General features: G+C 35.2%; 1 protein-coding gene across 5 annotated transcripts in view; it reads left to right on the top strand.

Moving 5' to 3' along the window:
• Positions 1-21,174, top strand: part of LOC132151492 (thymocyte selection-associated high mobility group box protein TOX-like) — a 121,946-nt gene that overhangs the window by 50,441 nt on the left and 50,331 nt on the right. For all 5 annotated transcript variants that reach the window (XM_059559620.1, XM_059559617.1, XM_059559621.1 and 2 more), the window contains one exon: positions 2,289-2,348. In XM_059559620.1, coding sequence (XP_059415603.1) covers positions 2,289-2,348 — 60 coding nt within the window. The remainder of the gene's footprint in view (positions 1-2,288; positions 2,349-21,174) is intronic.

The raw sequence follows: 21,174 nt of genomic DNA, 5'->3' as shown, positions 1-21,174 counted from the left end.
CACACACACACACACACACACACTCTCTCACAAACACACACACACACACACACACACACACACACATACAGTGAAAGGGTGTAATTTGTGAAGATGTCTTAAATGCGTTTGGATATATTTGCATCTTAATTGGAGATGTGGGGTGGGGGGGGTCAGATATACTGGTGCATTTGTAGAAGAAGACGATCAACAAAGTGTGTGTGTGTGTGTGTGTGTGTGTGCAATGAGATGCTGTAAAACTGTATTATTGATGCTGCTGTTCGCAGTATGGGATATATAAATGCATGATGACTGCTTAGCTCACACGCACACACACACGCACATACACACACAAATATAATATGCATGTGGGGGAGGGAGTGTTCACATTAGATATGCTCTACGAGCCCCATCAGCTGTTTGACGGCTTTGTCATTATACGGCAGAATAATACAGATTTCTCTGAGAAGAGAGAGAGAGAGATGGATGAGGACCGCAGAGAAAGAGAGAAACTTGTGTGTGTGTGTGTGTGTGTGTGTGTGTGTGCAATAAATGCACATGCTCTGATCCATATCCGGGGTTTCACCAAATGCATGTGAGATGTTGTGAACTTTCCCACAAAACACTGTCATAGAATTAAATGTCATCACAATATGTAAAAATATCAATATGATAGCCAATGTTTTTTAATGCTGCTTTTGCATTAAAGCTCCAATCTTGAATTTACATCATTATTCAGAATTAAGTAGAAAAGCTGGATTAACTTTTTGAGCATAAAAACATGATATAATGATCCCAGTCGTTTAAATATAAATATAAAAATGCAATAGTTTATTGAAACTGAATCTGTATGTTAACTGATCTGCTTCTCTGAGCATCTGTCGAGTCTCTAGTATCGTATTGATTTCTGTGGTTTTAGCAAACACCGCACTGACGCACCTCCTGTTTGCCAAACTCTTATTTTGTTTTGGCTTGTTGGTCTGATATTTGCTGTGCAAATATGACTGTTGCTTGGTCGTTTCCAACAAAGTTTTGCATGACATGGGAAGCAATTAAAACATAACTATAAAGAAACGATTAGCTGGTTAATTGAGTTCTTTATTTCTCCTGTCATAATAAGGAAGTTTTCCTCTGCACTCCTCAGATTAGCCTTCGAACGTGTGTTGTTTTTTTATATTGCACATCATGATTTGTTAATGAATTGTTTGCAGCTGTATGTTTCTGTCTCTTCTCTTATATTTGACAGCTGTCAGAGCTCATAAGAGAGATGCTCGGTGCAGTTCTCTTGCATCCTTTGCTGTTAAAACTAAGGTTCGGAGTAATTTAGCTCAGATTCATGAAGGCAGGAGTGACGTGTTTGTTCTCAACCTTTCAGTCCGAGGAAATGCGCTGCAGGGCAATTGTGGTCGGTTTTCAAATTCTCTCTTTCGAGCCGTCATTTCCTTTCTTTCACATCGTTCCATCATTTCAGACCCGGGACGGTTTTTCTGTCTTGTTGTCACCTGTTCAGTCTGTCAAAGTTGTTTGCAAATGAAATCTCAGCAAATGAACTTTAGAAAAGATTCGATTCCAGTAGAGTTTGACTTTGCACTTGGCTAAGATAAAGTATACTTTCTACATGATGCAGTCATGCAATGCATTATTAATTAAATTATCAATGCAATTAAATTCATTCAAAACAGATTTTGCAACCAGATTTTTAGGATTTTGAGAAATATCAATATTTTATGCTTATATAAGTATAAATGTAAATGCACTGTAAAAAGTAAAAACCTGCAATTGCTGGCATAAAGATCCATTTTACCTTATTTAAACTTTAAAAATGTTTTTTTAATAACATATTTAAGTTGATTCAGTGATGATAAATGCAGTTTTTGTATTTTTAAAAAAAGTTTTATATATATATATATATATTAAGTTGGAAAAAAAAGATATAATGAGACCAATAATGCAAATTGAGTTACTAATATCATATTTTAGCACACACTAAAAAATGCAATATGATGGCTGATATTTTGCTTTATTATAAAGTCAGAGTTTGCATTAAAGCTCCAATCTAGAATCGAATTATTTCAGTATTCAGTTGAAATGTTGCATTTCTGTTTTAGAATTGTGCACTAAAATGTTGTCTAGACACGTTGCACACTAGAGTTTGCAGCAGATCTTCTGTCTCTTTCTCTCTTTGACGGTTTTGATGGAATTGTTCTTTCCCTTTTTTTCCACGTTCTGTCTGATATGCAAATCATCTTCCTTTATCTCGGCTGTCTGACCAATCAAACCTTCTTCTTCTTCTCTCCATCTGCCCGCAGTTTGATGGTGACAACATGTACATGAGTGAGAACAACCAAGAGTTCCTCTCCCCGAGTCAGGTAAGAGTCAGAGCCCTCAAGTCTGGATTTACAGCGTTCTGTCCATCCTCGTCTCTGTATGTTTTCAATGAAATAACACGGAAACTATTTTTTGTTCAGTGTCTTGATCTGAAATGCATGATCTGGATGTGCTCATGAGACGAGGAGCAATCGTCAGACTTGTCTAATGACGTGCTCCTCATGAATATTAATGGTTTAATCATGAATGTATTGTGCATATATTTGATATATCATCAGTTTAAACTACAAGATCTGAGAAGCGTCCTCTACTTTCGCTCTCTCGCTTCTTGGTCTTGGTTTGTTTACTCTGAGACTCATATTTGACATCTGTCTGCGTATCTCCTCCGCTTGAGCACACACACACACACACACACACACACAGCGAGACAAACAATCGTAACTATCTGAGAATGTCTTTCTGCTTTATTAACAGAAACAGTCTGTCCTTACCATAGTCGATATTGTAAAGTCTATTTTTGGTTCTTTAAATGAGAAATAATTAAACTTAACTTGACGATTTAAATAATTAATTTGCATATGCAAAAAAAAAGGAAACTCCACATTTGCTGGTTTTATTATTATACTAATGTTTTATTGTTTAATGATTATATTATTATATTAAAATGGTTTTATAACAAAATATTTGAATCTGTAAATTAAAGAAGAAACATTCGGGTATAAAATAAATTAATAACAGACTCTTGCAACAAAACGTGTTGCAAATAATAGAAATATAAATATTTTAAGATTTTATAAGCATGAATATATATTCTAGAAATGAGAAATGAGAAATATTAAATATTACGCAATTCTACATTATTTCCATGTGACTTTAAATTAAACAAGTTCATTTAAACTTAAAAATATAAAAGTTTTTAGAATTTTGAGAAATAAAAATATTACAGAAATATTTTTTAAGGATAAATATAAACTGTAAAATATATCTATTGAATAATAAAATATTCTGCACTATGTATGTGACTAATCAAAAGTAAATAATTAAGTTCATACCTAAAAAACAAACAGAGTTTTAATATTTTAAGAAATATTAATATTAGCCTATAGAAATATTATAAGATGTGCATTTGTGTAATCAAATATAAATAAATTAAATAATACAAACCTAAAATACAAAGCTTTAGAATGTTAAGAACCATCAATATTGTAGAAATAAAAACAAGTAAAACTAAATACAATAAATGATAAATATTAAAAAGTAAAAAGATTTTGCATTATTTCTATGTAACCAATCAAATGCAAGGAAAAACATTTTAGGATTTTATGTAATATCCATATTATATCAAATATAAACATTAAGGTTATATAAGTAAAAATATTGTATGTTCTTTAATTAATAATTAACAGATATATGGTTTTGAAAATGTATTACTGTTATATTAACATTGTAATGTATATATGATATATGTGGTATATAATTAACTTTATTATGTATATAATAAGTATATAAATATTAAATGATTCTGCATTATTTCTATGTGATGTAAATAAATGAGTGTCATTAATAATCATGTGACTGTACAGACAGTCGGATGTTCAAGTTGCTCTTTGAAGCATCTCAAAAAATGCTGGAGAATATGATACATTAAACAGAGACAATATAATTCATAATTCATCATGTAGGAGAGGCTGGACATTCTGGATGTTTGATCTGTTTTCATTTGTTGCTACTTTGAAACTGATCCCATCCACTGAAGATGAGTGCCATGGAAACAGTTCTGATGGCGGTCCATCACACTCTCGTTCAGTCTCAGGCGCCATGTGCTTCCCAGGAGTCCGAGCTGTCCTCCTGTGACCTCTGACCTCGTCTGATTGAAGGGGAGAGATCGTCTCCACTTGGCCCCTAACGAGCCCTCTGTGTGGTCAGGGTCACGGAGGATCGCCACGGTAACCGCCGCCAAACAAAAGAGTCTGGAGTCCGCCGAGGGTTAATCTCCCGCCGACTCGGGCGATCGATAGCAGCCTCAACAAGAGAGAGAGAGAGGAGAGAGAGAGAGAGAGAGAGAGAGGAGAGAGAGACAGAGAGAGACAGAGAGAGAGAGAGAGAGAGAGATACAGCCATAGAATCGATTTTCAAAGGGAAAACATCAATGCGGAGAATTTCTATTGCTTCCTCACGGCGAATTCCGATGCAAAGAGTACAACATTTCAGCCAAAATTTACATTTCTTTCTGTTTGTTTACTGTACTGTACGCTGATATATAGTATCTTAAATGAAATTGATATTCTTATTTATCGAGGACGCATTTAATTGATCGTAAGTGACAGTAAAGACATTTATAATGTTACACAAGATTCCTGTTTCAAATAATCGCTGCGCATCACGGTTTCCACACAAATATGAAGCAGTACGACTGTTTTTAACACTGATAGTAATCAGAAATGTTTCTTGAGCAGTAAATCAGAATATTAGAATGATTTCTGAAGATCATGTGACACTGAAGACTGGAGGAATGCTGCTGAAAATACAGCGGAGCATCACAGAAATAAATTATATTTTAATAGAGATTCACATAGACAACTGCAGATTTAAATTGTAATAATATTTAACAATTTTTAATACAGTGTTTTTAAATAAATGCAGCCAATAATTGCAAATAAATGCATCTTTGGTGAGACACACACACAAACACACAGACACACACACACACACACACACACACACACACACATACAGTGAATATATATATATATATTTATGCATGCCACTTATAAATGTGCACAGGTTGTGTGATATCAAGGTTCGTTCGACATGTTTGGAATGACATGAGAGTAAAAAACGACAGATTTCAATGTAGACTATGCTCTTAAACGTGATCTTGTTCTGAAAACACAGCGTGTGATTAGCATGCATGGCGTCTTTCACCACTGTGTCAATGTACCCCTCTTTTATCAGCCGAAGTTCATCTGGATGTGATATCACAGAGTAAATGTTAGTCTTTGCATTTGCATTCTTGGCTGAAGAAAGTTGCTGGGAATCTCTAATGGACTCGATGTTTGAGTATGCAGAAGACGTCGCGGTCAAGATTATAATCTCAGAATTAGAGTAACAAGGTTTTATTGATCACTTCCTGGAGCTTTGGTTGCCAAGTAGGCCTGTGATTAGAGAAAGCGTGCATGTGAGAGGAACGACAGAGAAAACTCTTCTAGAGGAGCGTTTGGCTGCGGATCTGAGACGTCAGAAGAGAGAGATTCTGCTGCTGAAGGGTGACGAAAGTTTACATGTTTACATGCACTAATCCAAAACTCAACCGTTTTCAGGTTAAAACTAACTAGAGAGCTGTAGACGTTTACTAAAGGACTAACTATCTTTGAGTCTTTCGCCTGTTTTATCCGTCATCATGAACCTGTTCACTTTCACATGATGTGTGTAAGGATACCAGAAAGGGACATAAAGTACCTGTCCACTGTTTACATGCCTAGTTCATCTGTGCAGAACAAAGTTGTGTTGATAAAAGAATGATTAGACAACTTCAGTGCACAAATAACACACATTTCTAATAACAGAGTAATGTAATAATTAATATAAGATCTTATTAAAAATTAGATTCACATTTAAAACTTCTGGGTCATATTTTCCCATAGACTTCCATTGTGAGTACATCACTGTACTTTACTGTAATTATTTACAGTAGAAATCAACATTATTTCTCATGTACTGTCAATACAGTATACTGGAGTATGTAGAATATAGAATTTAAATTAAATAAATGTACAACGTTTTAATTCGACTAAGTTTTATTTAATATTTGGTCTTTTTACGGTATTTTATGCTGCTGAATTATGTTTATGGAAAAGTTGTGATCCATTAATTTTTGTGCATAGACCTTAAAATGAAATTTCCAACTTAAACTGTTAATGTAAATCTTGAATGCTTTGGAGTTTAGTTTCTTTTATTAGAAGTCGATTGGCAGATTATTGACAAAAAGAAAAAAAAGTTATAGAGGTTTAACATAAAAAATGTACAAAATAATACAATTTTTACATTTTATATCAAATGTATATATTTTCCAAAACATGATTTACTCTTAAAGCTTGAGAAAATCAAAAGACATAAATCTAAACATGTTGTGTTCCGAATTTGAAGTTGATATCACGAAAAAAAAAGAGCTTTTGGTAAGTTTTAGTGTGGATGCAGTACCAAATGTGTCCACGCTTCCCATTAATTTCCAATGCAGACATTTTTGACCACAAGGAGTACAAGTTTGATTATTATTGACAACTTTGGCAAGTTTCGTACCATTCCAAAAAAAAAACAAAAAAACAATATTGAATATTTCAGTCAAAAATGACCAAACAGCACCAGAGTGAGAAGCATTATTATGATGTGAAGGTTATAATATATATTTATGAATATATATATTAAGTGAAGTGTGTTTTCTGTGGCTGTCTGTGATTGGGGATCTGGTGTCATTGACTCGTTTTCACTGATTAAAGTGCTTCTGTGCCGACTGTAGACTCCTGCCGTGTGTTGTGTGTGTACTGTATGTGTTTGCGCTGCTTTCCCTGCTGGTCCGAATTACAGCTGAGTACATTACTATGATTTACAACTTCCTCCTGCTGTTTAGATTGAAAAGAGAGCGAGGGAGAGTGAGAGCTAGAGTGAGAGCGCACCGGCCCGTCACCCTGCCCCCTCTCCCCACTACAAACATACATCTTTTGTCAAATGAAAACAAAGCACAATCCTGCCAAAATATTTCTATAGTCACTGCTGAGCAAGCAGAGAGCCAGTCAGAAAACAAGAGCTGAGAGAGATCGCTGGACGGCTGGATTTGATGCCACAGCAAAACTCACTTGCTCTCAAAAACCGGCCTGAATGTCTCTGATCACCGGGTGAATCTCATTAAACCCAAAACAACATGTGCAGCTCAGATTTCACAGTGCAATTTAGATTTTGCATGAAGACAATGAGGCCTGGACCATTAGGATTTTTTTTTTGCATTGCTTGGCATTTTTTCATGACAATTAAGGACATTTACCCTCAAACCCTCATTAGTGCAATGCAATACGTTTTATTAGTTGCATTGTGTTATTTGCATTCTGCATTGTTGTTTTGCATTGCTTGCCACTATTTTCATAGCAATTAGGCACGTTCACCCTCAAACTCTCAGCAATATAAGTTTATATTTGAAAGGAAAATGCATTTTGCACGCATGCAATTTATGCTGATTTAAATAAAAACAAAACTAATCTAATGAGATTCATTGCAGAGCATCATGGGCATCATTTACTGAAAAGTAATCTGGATGCATTACATTAATGGGAGTTATATTTAATTACATTAAATATAATATTGCGATGCTGAAAGTCTTAACATGGGTTTGATTTTCTTTATGCTAAATTTGATTTCTGGTTTTTTTCTTTTCATTTTTGAGACTGAATAATGAGTTAGTTGTGTGTTTTATATTTAAATATTTCACTGATGCTGAACTGTTGACAGATGCAGCCGAGTGTATATTCAAGTCCTTGTGTTGCCAATGGTTTATAGTCTTTTATATGACTTTAAGAATCCTTGATATCATGTGTATATACAGTAGAAGTGTATCACCTGTTTAAAGCAGACTGATAGACATTTCCTCAGCTGCTCATCTCTTGTGTGCTTTTCTGCCACTAGGTTTTGTATATCATCATATCATGTCTTGTAAGACAGAACAAACTCAAGCTACTCAATCTCACGAGGAAACATCACTGTAGGGTCATTTTGTCTTTGCAAAATGAAAACATGCTTTGCAACCTCAAGGATTTCGAGAAACCTCAGATCTTAGTGTCTTTTCATTCGATTTTTCATTGCATTTTTCCTTTTAGATGTAATGTCAAGTTCAGCACGGAATGCTATTAAACAAAATGAATTGTGAGTTTGAAAAGCCTTTTATTAAGTCATCTAAAGATTTTAGATCAGCACACAGTATGTCGATTATTTATACAGAATCATTCGCAAGTTTGCCAGCCTTCAATCATGTGATGACGTTACTGAGAACTGAGAAACATTTTGTTTGTGACAAAAAGACATTGCTGAAGTGATGTTTGTACGTGAGACTGCTGACTTGACCTGAAATGTGGTTAAGATGACAGTTGAGCACTCAACAGTTAAGCTTTGATGAGTAGGACATTAAATAAAAAGAGATGAAAGAAGTGTTGCTTTGTGTGTCGTGAAGCTGTCTGTCTGCATGCATGAGCAAAACGGACAGGAGAAGGAGACTATGATGAGTTTTCATCTAGATTTTATTTGTGTGTTATTGTGTAGGTCTGTGTCACTGCAAACGGTATTTTATTGAATATGATCGTGCATGCTGAAGTTTCATATTAATGCTGAATGCAGATTGTGATGATTCACACCAGTGTCTGACATTTATAAGACAATGTGTTTGTAAGATTCTTAGTGTGCATCTACAGTAGTGTGCAAACTTTCTTAGCAGCATACTTTATTTATTCAGTTTTATCCTTGATTTATCCAAGTGATTTATCCATTTTTATTGAGACTTTCAGTGTTCAGTGGTATATATTTTGTAATCAACATTTTGCATGATTTTTTTTTTAAGTGTACATGTGTTGCTGACCAAAATAAGGAGACTTAGAAGCATGATGTTGCACACTGAAATCTATATACTGTATGTTGTCTTAAGACAGGGTTATTATCATTAACAAACCATAGGGGGTAAAAAATGTTACTTAAATAAATAATAAAATAAATATATATGAAATATATAAATGAAATAAAAAATTTACTAAAATAAAAAAAAATATGTAAAACTTAGTTAAGTTCAGTTTTTTTGTGTAAAGTTTAAATTAAAATTTAACACAAATAAAAAAATTGAATAATAATAATAATAATTATATAGACTGAAAATAAAAGCACAACAAATTACTAAAACTTTATCTGAAATCAGTTTTATATCAAATAAATGTTGTCTTAAGACAAGGTTATTATTGTTAACAAAACTGTCGAAAAAAATTGTTACTTGAAATAAATAAAAAATGTACTAAAATAAAATTTTAAAAAACCTTAAAACTTGTTTTAGTTTAGTTAGTTTTTTTTTGTAAAGTTTAAGTTTAAATATTAAGGTAAATAAAACTAAAAAATAATAATACATATATAGATATGTTTGAAAAAAACTAAAAAATAAAAGCACAACAAAATGAGTAAAACTTTAACTTTAACTTAAATCTATATATGTTTTCTTAAGACAGGGTTATTATTGTCAACTAAAATGTAGAAAAATATATATATAGTGTACTTGAAATAAATTAAAAATTAACTTTATAAAACGTAAAACTTATTCAGTGTTTTTTTTTTGTAAAGTTTAAGTTGAAATATTAAAGTAAATAAAAACTATAGTGGAATAATAATAATAATAACTATATAGACAGATTTAAAAAAAAAAAACTAAAAATAATAGCACAACAAAATTACTAAACTTAAACTAAAATTAAAATGAAAACAGATATGGCAATAACTAGAGTAGTATATGATAATAGTAGATAGTCAGCTAAAATAGCTGGAATGTCTTTTCCAATTGAATTAGCAATCAATGATCCCATATAAACTCCTCACGAGCACAGTTTCTGCAGCAATCACACATCACATGGAGTTATGTGCCGTAAGACTCCTAAAAACACGTCTGTGACCTGAGTGTTCATCGTTAGTTTGATTCCCCTCCGCTCTCGTTCTGTCTCCAACTTCTCTTCCAGTCCAGTGTGCAGTAATAATGACCTCAGATTTCCCCGAATTCACATAATGTTCAAATGGAGTGCAATGACAGAGCGAGACTGTGTCATTCCCCTTTCATGTTGATTGAATCATCTGATTATTTATAGCTTTTATATGAATCATATCAGTATGTTTTGATATTGAAAAAACACAGAATGAATATATATATATATAATATATAGAGTACCTGATGGCTTCTGATTTCATTTATTGATCCGTTTTTTTTTACTTATTATACGCTTTGCCTCACAAAACAGTCTCAAGTTTAATAAAAAAAATGACACCACACCAAAGTTGAGCAAACACAAGCTGTCAATCAATCCCGAGAGGAGCGTGACGGGAAGATGAGAATGGTTTTTTTTTTAGTGAAAGTGGGAAAATAGACAAAAAATGATGGGTTAACTGTAATACTATTAATATAATTACAGATATAGGTGAGACATCTTAAAATCTGTTCTGCCCACCAAAGCTGCATTTGTTTGATCAAAAATACAGTAAAATTGTGAAATATTATTGCAGTATCTGTTTTCTATGTGAATATCTATTAAAACGTATTTTATATTTCGATGTTCAATGCTGAATTTTCAGCGCCATTACTCACAGTGTCCTTCAGAAATCATTCTTTTAATATTCTGATTTACTTCTCAAGAAACATTTATGGTCTTGTCACTTTTGATCGATTTAATGCATCCTAGCAGAATGAAGATATTAATTTCTTTAAAAAAAAATATTTTCTTAGTCTTATCAGTCTTATTGAACATAATTCAAAAGAAAAATTTAAATGTTTATTGAAAAGTTGCAGTTCACTACTTGCTTTCAAACGATTTCAATAAACAAAATCTGAGTTTGAAATTGTCTGCATATGTCGTACAAATCGCATCTTTCTGCAGACTTTTAATCATTCACTCTGAAGGCGATTGTTGATCCACATCAGCCATGCTAATCAATCATGACAACACTACTTATTGCTTATATAAGATGCATACGATCTTACATAACTTTTAAAACATGCAGTGTTTTTATGATTCCCGTGACATGCTGCTGTTGTGTTGCTGTAACGCGAATCTGTCTGCCGTAATCTGATATGATATTGTTGAGAACAGTGTGTGTGTTCATGCATATGCGAATAGAAGATGCAGAGAGTGAGATACAAAAGAAAAAGTGTTTGGTCTTTTCTTTACCAGACTTTTCCTTCAAGTGCTATTGAACTGTAAAAAATCGACTTGGGTTGGACTGGGCTGATGAGAATGTAAAGATTTCTGGATATTTCAGACTGTAAACTGGCGCTTGAGCATATGGTGTTTGAGTGAACACATTGAAGGTTAAATGTTTCGCCACGTCCACATGCTCTCAGAATAATGTAGACTGGAGCAGATGGTATGTAGGCTGCACATTCACTTTATTTATGGGTGAATACGACTGTGTGTGTGTGACTGTTGCAATTAGGTTTCGCTTAGCTGGATATTTATTAATTATCTCTCGCTGCAGACACCCATAATCCAATCCACTGTTGGAAGAGGTGCTTGTTTATACCTGCCTGTCTAAATGAGCACATATAGACACATAAATAAAGCTTGTGATGGCTGGATCTTTACGTTTTCTGAAGGCAACCCATGCAAAATATACTTAAATATTAAAGTAAAGCAAACCACTAGGGTGGTTTCTTTCTGTATCTAATGAAAAGATTTGGCAAACGCTGCTATTACAAGCTTCTATTCTATAATTTTAATTAGAAATGCATGCATTTTTATTTATTTATTCACTAGGGAACTTTTTAGTTTAGTTTATTTTAATTTTATTTTTTTGCAATACTATTACAAATTTAAGAACAAAAACTAAACCCTTAAAGAGCATTTAGCATTTTTAGAATTAAAAATGCATGCATTCTATTTATTAATTCATAAATAATTCATTATTTACTAGGGTAATTTCTTCCTGTCTCAAGAGAAAAGTGTCTTGATGGATGATTGTTTGGGATACTTCTGCCTTGTCCCTTCATCACAGTAATTGCACTCCTGTTAATTGCACTCAGGTGTCTTCACTTGATAGTCTTTACCCTGCCTATATTAACCGGTCTTTTTCTGTTTGTTTTCATGGAGTCCGTTCATTCCGTCACCCAGTTTCCTCGCCTTCCGAGTTTCCTCGTCTTCCGAGTTTTTACTGTTCCAGTTCCTATTCCTGTTCCAGTACCTATCGCTACTGGTTTTGACCCCTGCTTGTTGGATTCTGATTTGGATTACCCATTAAAACCACACTGCATTTGGATCTCTCGTCTCCTGTGTTTCCCTGGGTTCCGATCGTAACAACTTCACTAAGTAAACACTGCTATCTATAACTATCTTAACCCTATGTAAACCCTTGAAGAACATTTAGCATTCTTAGAATTAAAATTGCATGCATTTATATTTGTTAATTCATCATTTATTCACTAGGGCAGTTTCTTCCTTTTCAGGTGAAAAATGTTGAGATTTATGCATTTATTTATTTATTTGCTTTCTTGCATACAATACTTCACTTGGAAACCTCTATTAACTATTAAGTTTAACCCTAAAACCTTAAAGAACATTTTGCATTTTTAGAAATTAAATTTGCATGCATTTATATTTATTTATTTATTATTTACTAGAGAGTTTTCTTCTTGTCTCAAAAAAAAAATAATTAGGATACTTGACTAAGCAAATCCTAAATAATATTTTGCATTATTAGAATTTAAAATTGTATGAATTTGTGTATGAATTCATTATTAATTCCCTTTTCCCCCCAATTTTAAAAAAAATCAGATTTAAAGATGATTCTTTTTGGGATGCATAACTAAGCAAACACTGCTAACAATCTTAACCTTAAACCCTTAAAGAACATTTTGCATATTTAGAATTATAAAGCATGCATTAATATTCATTAATAACCGACAAGGATGCTCTCTTACTGTCTCATGTGAAAAGAGTCTAGATAGAACATATTTTAGGATATATGACTAATAAATGACTATACATGACATTTTGCATTTTTAGAACGGTTAATGGATATATTTGTATGTATTAAGTCATTATTTAGTTCAGTTATGAATGATTTTCACCTTTACCTATATCTCCAAGAGGTTTTGTCATTTCGTCACACTTCTGGGAACAATTGTGTCCACACACACACACACACACACAGACACTCTTTCTCTCTGTGTCTGGTCTTCAGTCATTTATGATGGTGCTGTTGTCCGTCAGCCAAATAAAAACAGATGACGCTCCAGAAACATCGTCTTTGATAAACCCACCCACCCACACACACACACACTGAATGGAAATCAGATAAATGTCTTTCTTTGTCTGTCGTTCGTTGGGTTTGTGGGGGATGTGTTTTAGGTTAGATCGCTCAGGCATCCATCACCGTATGTCGCTGGAGGTCTATAGAAAAAAGCTTATTAGACAAATCTGTCATTATGCTTTTAAACACACGAGTACATTACATTTGCCTCGCCAAACAAGAAACTTTCAGAGTTTTATTATTTGCACTTGAGTAAGTATTCCTTCCAGACATTTGACTAATTCAGAAGTATTATTTTACGTAACAAGTGAGGCTGTGCAGCTTATTTTAGTTTTAATAAATGTGAATATTAATATAACATTCAAAGCACTCCATCACTGTCATCAAGAGAGACGTTTGCTTCTTACTATGGTTTATATGGCTTACATGCATGCATTTCACGCGATCAGATGCATGATTTTCACCTGCTGGACAAGAAAACAGTTAAATGAAAAAACCCAAAGGAGGAACTAGATAAACTACAACATCGTGCTGTTGAGTTTTGCACATGCAAATGCACTCAGATATGCTTCAGAACATGTAAAACTGTAGTTGTGGAAATAATGGTCTTAATAAGCCAGATAGAAATAGATTTATGTCTGAATGACATCTGTTGTGTTAAGACTGAAGCTCGTGCGCTCATATGGTTGGATTTCTAATCAGCCCAACAGCGTACAATGGCTTTAAATTGCTGCCAAAGAGAGTTGGAAGCCTTCCCAACATGAGAAAAACTCTCTTCTCTTTTCATTATTCCATCATTTACACAAACTAGCTGTTCATCCGTTTACGAAAACAGAAGGCGTTGGGTTTGTGCACGTTTGCGTACGATCACATGCACAAGTGTGTTCATTTGAGTCGACTTTCCATCGGCCTCCTCGACAAACCACCACCAAATGTTTTGAGCGGCATGTCGGAAATATTCCCGGGAATTTGATAGCGTCCCTTTCAAAGTGGCGTCCCCTCTTCAGTTAATGAAAGCTACAAATTGAATCCCTCAGACTCAATGCAAACGCCATCTTGCATCCAAATTGAGTTCTAATATCCTTGAAAATTGGACGGAGAGATTGAGGAGCAGCAGCAAAATGGAAAAAAGAAACAAGTCAAACAAAGAGGGAGAAAATACATTTGTCTTATTCCCAACTGCCTTGCGATGAAGCTTTGAAGAGCGGCTTCTTAATGTGTAATACATATAATTGTGTCCTGAAGAGAGGCGGATGAATTGTGTATTTTTACGAACCATACGACATGGCACAACCTTGAGATTTACATTTTATCATCAAGAACGCTCTGCTACTTTTGACAAACATCCCGTCCCTTCCTGGTTTCCCCACAAAACCCTCACTGCATCCATTCTTAGCATTTATCCTTAAAGTCAGCATTATGTGGATGGATCTGATGCACAGGAGATGTGGGATGACTCAGCTAATGGAGTTTCAACTTCAGATCTCAACACATTACAGCAGATTCCACATTTACAGTCTACAGATATGTACCATGGTACCATGTCTGAAGCACCATGGTAATACCATGTGGTACTCAGGGATGTGGTAGACTTACAAAGAAGGTTCCAGAACGTACAGTTGAACTAATGTGGTATTTTGGAGGTATACCATGGTATTGCTGTGGTGTTTTTTGCAAGTACCATGGCACTACTGTGGTATTCTGGACATATACCATGCATAGCATGGTATTACCATGGTATTTCTGACCTTTACTGTGTTATTAATGTGATATTTAGGACATTTACCATGGTATTATGGTGTTTTTTTTAGGCATATACCATGTATATCATGGTATTCCCTATTTCTGACATGCGTCATGGTATTACTGCGGTATTTTGGGGCATTTAACATAGTACTAATATTTCAGACATGTTGTTATCATTGTGTTTTGAAATGTATATTGGTATTAACATGAAACTTTTATGTGTACCATGGTATTATGGGGTCAATTTGAATGTATACTATGTATACCATGGTATTGTGGACATTTACCATGGTATTACCGTACATGTGTAATGGTATTAACATGGTATTGTTGTTTAACAGTTACACCATGTATACCATGGTATTACTGTGGTACTTTTGAGATTTACCATGGCATTTTTAAGTGTACCATGGTATTACTGTGGTCAGAATATGTATACCGCAGTATTATCATGGTATTTTTTTTAAGTGTACTGTGGAATTGCTGTGGTATTTTAGACATACTGTATATACAGTGGTATTACCATAGTATGTTAGATGTGTACCATAGTTTACTGTGGTATTTTTTACATTTATATGTCACTACAATGGTATTTTGGATGCATACTGTACCATGATATCGATATGGTATTTTGTACATTTATAGTATTATGGTAGTATTTCGGCTGTGTAACATGGTGTTACTGTGGTATGGATGTGTATTTTAGTAGCACCATGGTATTTATGCAAATGGAGCTTGAAGTATGATGAAGTACGTGAGTTTCATGGTACCACCACAGTATGTTTTTGAAAGGTTTAGCACAGTAAATATCATAGTGTTGTGTTATTTATTTCTCCAGCTTTGACTTTTGTGTGTGTGTGTGTGTGTGTGTGTGTGTGTGTGTGTGTGTGTGTGTGTGTGTGTGTGTGTGTGTGTGTGATCTGCTGACACTGGAGCACATCTGCGGAGCTTCATCTCATTGCACTTTTAAAGAGGTGAATGTGTAATTCGTACCAGAGCAGAATTCTCCTGAGACCCGATGACAGTCTCTCTTCACACAATAGCCGTTCGCCCCACTGTTTACAACACACAATTTAGTTTCCTTCCAACAATTATGAGGCAAATTGAATCTCAGGAAATGTTCATTTTCACGTCCATTAGAGCGGACAATAACAGGGGAGGCCCCGGAGCCTACAGAGACATCTGTCTTCAGAGGGCTGCAGAACTATATGGAAGATTAATATCCAGCGCGACCGCAGGACGTTTACCGTGAGATCTGGACGGAGAAGGACCAAAAACACAAATGTGTGCTGAATATCTGCTCATCTTTCATATCTCAGTTGTGTCTTCAACCGAAAATAAACTGTTCTCCTCAGAAAAAGGAATTTCTAGAGAAACTTTTGATACTTGCATAAAACATAAACTAAATTAACCCTGTAAAGCCTGATGTATGAAATAATATTATAATGGTGGTATTTGGGACGTATAGCATGGTATTTCTGATCTCTACCATGATATTACTGTGGTATTTTGGGCATTTACTATGGGACTATTATTTTGGGCATATACCATGGTATTACCATTTTGTGCATACCATAGTATTATGGGGGTGATTTGGACATGTAACATGCATACCATGGTATTTTGGACATAAGCCATGGTATAATGGTGTTTTTTTTCTTTTTGACACATACCATGTATAGCATGGTATTACCATGGTATTTTTTATCTGTACCATGGTGTTACTGTGGTATTTTGGGGAAGTGCCATGGTACTACCATAGTTTCTTTGAACATGTACAATGGTATTACCGTGGTGTTTTTGTGTACCATGGTATTACTGTTGTATTTTGGGCATTTACCATGGTACTAACATAGTTTCTTTGGACGTGTACAATGGTATTACCGTGGTGTTTTTGTGTACCATGGTATTACTGTTGTATTTTGGGCATTTACCATGGTACTACCATAGTTTCTTTGGACGTGTACAATGGTATTACCGTGGTGTTTTTGTGTACCATGGTATTACTGTTGTATTTTGGGCATTTACCATGGTACTACCATAGTTTCTTTGGACGTGTACAATGGTATTACCGTGGTGTTTTTGTGTACCATGGTATTACTGTTGTATTTTGGGCATTTACCATGGTACTACCATAGTTTCTTTGGACGTGTACAATGGTATTACCGTGGTGTTTTTGTGTACCATGGTATTACTGTTGTATTTTGGGCATTTACCATGGTACTACCATAGTTTCTTTGGACGTGTACAATGGTATTACCGTGGTGTTTTTGTGTACCATGGTATTACTGTTGTATTTTGGGCATTTACCATGGTACTACCATAGTTTCTTTGGACGTGTACAATGGTATTACCGTGGTGTTTTTGTGTACCATGGTATTACTGTTGTATTTTGGGCATTTACCATGGTACTACCATAGTTTCTTTGGACGTGTACAATGGTATTACCGTGGTGTTTTTGTGTACCATGGTATTACTGTTGTATTTTGGGCATTTACCATGGTACTACCATAGTTTCTTTGGACGTGTACAATGGTATTACCGTGGTGTTTTTGTGTACCATGGTATTACTGTTGTATTTTGGGCATTTACCATGGTACTACCATAGTTTCTTTGAACGTGTACAATGGTATTACCGTGGTGTTTTTGTGTACCATGGTATTACTGTTGTATTTTGGGCATTTACCATGGTACTACCATAGTTTCTTTGGACGTGTACAATGGTATTACCGTGGTGTTTTTGTGTACCATGGTATTACTGTTGTATTTTGGGCATTTACCATGGTACTACCATAGTTTCTTTGGACGTGTACAATGGTATTACCGTGGTGTTTTTGTGTACCATGGTATTACTGTTGTATTTTGGGCATTTACCATGGTACTACCATAGTTTCTTTGGACGTGTACAATGGTATTACCGTGGTGTTTTTGTGTACCATGGTATTACTGTTGTATTTTGGGCATTTACCATGGTACTACCATAGTTTCTTTGAACGTGTACAATGGTATTACCGTGGTGTTTTTGTGTACCATGGTATTACTGTTGTATTTTGGGCATTTACCATGGTACTACCATAGTTTCTTTGGACGTGTACAATGGTATTACCGTGGTGTTTTTGTGTACCATGGTATTACTGTTGTATTTTGGGCATTTACCATGGTACTACCATAGTTTCTTTGGACGTGTACAATGGTATTACCGTGGTGTTTTTGTGTACCATGGTATTACTGTTGTATTTTGGGCATTTACCATGGTACTACCATAGTTTCTTTGAACGTGTACAATGGTATTACCGTGGTGTTTTTGTGTACCATGGTATTACTGTTGTATTTTGGGCATTTACCATGGTACTACCATAGTTTCTTTGGACGTGTACAATGGTATTACCGTGGTGTTTTTGTGTACCATGGTATTACTGTTGTATTTTGGGCATTTACCATGGTACTACCATAGTTTCTTTGGACGTGTACAATGGTATTACCGTGGTGTTTTTGTGTACCATGGTATTACTGTTGTATTTTGGGCATTTACCATGGTACTACCATAGTTTCTTTGGACGTGTACAATGGTATTACCGTGGTGTTTTTGTGTACCATGGTATTACTGTTGTATTTTGGGCATTTACCATGGTACTACCATAGTTTCTTTGGACGTGTACAATGGTATTACCGTGGTGTTTTTGTGTACCATGGTATTACTGTTGTATTTTGGGCATTTACCATAGTTTCTTTGGACGTGTACAATGGTATTACCGTGGTGTTTTTGTGTACCATGGTATTACTGTTGTATTTTGGGCATTTACCATGGTACTACCATAGTTTCTTTGGACGTGTACAATGGTATTACCGTGGTGTTTTTGTGTACCATGGTATTACTGTTGTATTTTGGGCATTTACCATGGTACTACCATAGTTTCTTTGGACGTGTACAATGGTATTACCGTGGTGTTTTTGTGTACCATGGTATTACTGTTGTATTTTGGGCATTTACCATGGTACTACCATAGTTTCTTTGGACGTGTACAATGGTATTACCGTGGTGTTTTTGTGTACCATGGTATTACTGTTGTATTTTGGGCATTTACCATGGTACTCCCATAGTTTCTTTGGACGTGTACAATGGTATTACCGTGGTGTTTTTGTGTACCATGGTATTACTGTTGTATTTTGGGCATTTACCATGGTACTACCATAGTTTTTTTGGACATGTACAATGGTATTACCGTGGTTTTTTTAAATTATACCATACATACCATGGTATCACATGGTAGTTTGGACATTTACCATGGTATTTTCGGTGTGTATCATGGCAAACAAGAAAAAACAATTTTTTTTAGATGAGCGTTAAACAAAGAAAATACATTAAAAATAGTAAATAAATAGTGTGATACAATGAGAATATGGAGGGAAAACACAGCTGTTTTATAACAGTAGAGCAGATTCTGACATAAAATGATATAAATATCAGTCTGTCGCTCTATATCTCCAGTAATGTGTCTCAGTAAGATGAGAAGATCTTCCTCAGAAGATGTGAGATGTTCTGGAGGCTTGTGAAGATCATTCCTCCGCTGAGGAACAGTGAAAGTAAAGCTTCTGGAAACAAACGTTCCTCAAAAGAGACTCTAAAACATGATTGACGGAGAATCAAGTAAAGCTGAGCTGCTTCAGTCCAGTAAGAGTTCATCTGGAGATATTACTGACCTTATTCTGACCTTTACTTGATCAAAATCAGACAAGATCTGACACCAGAAGCTCCAGCTGAAGATAGACTTTTGTACAATTACACTAAAAGAGCTTTGACTAGATAAAAACTCTGAACTATCAATCAGAGACAGAAGACATGGAGGAGAACGTGTGTGAAACAGTTTTATCAGCATCATGTTGATCATTTAGAGCCTTATATTCAGCGTAAGTCTCAAGAGCAATGAAAGAACAATCTCTAAACAATGAAAACGTTCTTCTGAGTGAGTTCAGTCCCTTTCTTAAAACATCGTTTAGCGTTTTATCCTCGTGGAGACACTCAGACGGGTGATATATTTCAGAGAACTTTGGGATTTGAGTAATGTACAGCGGCAAGGTGAAATCAGAGGTCCCACAATCCTCGTCTCTCTCTCCTCTTCTCCACGGCCGAGTATTTGCTAAAAGTATTTGTTTGCAAGATAAATGGCCGTTCTCCGGGCGAAGATGACAGGCAACACAAAGATGATATTGAATTGATTTCTGAAATGTTGCAGAACTGACTGTTTGATGTGTACGGGCAGACATGAATCATAAAAATTCTATTAAAAAAGCTCTTGAATGGTTGACAGCGGAATATTATTTCTGATGATTAATTTGACTCAGTCATTATGGACGGGGCTCCAGTCAGATCGCCTCCTACAAAATTGCTTTTCATTCCCTCTTGAATACCCCGGCAATCTCTCTCTCTCTCTCTCTCTCTCTCTCTCTCTCTCTCTCTCCCTTTCCCTCTCTCTCTTTTCCCTTTTTGCTGAATTTAACGTTGCATACTTCCTCCATCGGGTCCAAAGTTAGATTGATGCTGCTGATGAGAGGCACAAGCATCGATACGGACCTGTGGCAATGGGTGAAAACAGCACAAACTTTAGCGCTATGAAAACATGGTCTGCGCTTCCAAAAGTTGATTGTGATAATGCCGAATTTCCAGCAACTTTCCATGATTCCAGAGCCAGATCGGAAGCTGCCAATTGATGCACGTCCAAAAAAGCGATTCTTACTTGTTTAACTGCATAATATTTATATAATTGTGTTTATGCCTCTCTCCACAAAGCAATTCGTCACATCTACTATTGCTCATACATACACAACGGGTTTTCAAATAGGTTTTCATTATGATTTTTTTTTTTATTATAATTTTTTATTTTATTATTTAAAGTCATTTAAGTTATCATTTATTTCATTTGAACATAATTTGTATCCATCCATCCATCCATCTTCTTCCGCTTATCCGGGGCCGGGTCGCGGGGGCAGCAGTCTAAGCAGAGAACCCCAGACTTCCCTCTCCCTAGACACTTCCTCCAGCTCTTCTGGGGGGACACCGAGGCGTTCCCAGGCCAGCCGGGAGACATAGTCTCTCCA

The sequence above is a fragment of the Carassius carassius genome, chromosome 10 (assembly GCF_963082965.1).
Source record: "Carassius carassius chromosome 10, fCarCar2.1, whole genome shotgun sequence".
Classification (NCBI taxonomy): Eukaryota; Metazoa; Chordata; class Actinopteri; order Cypriniformes; family Cyprinidae; genus Carassius; species Carassius carassius.
Note: the sequence above shows the minus strand (reverse complement) of the source record. Positions and strands in the feature narration are given on the sequence as shown.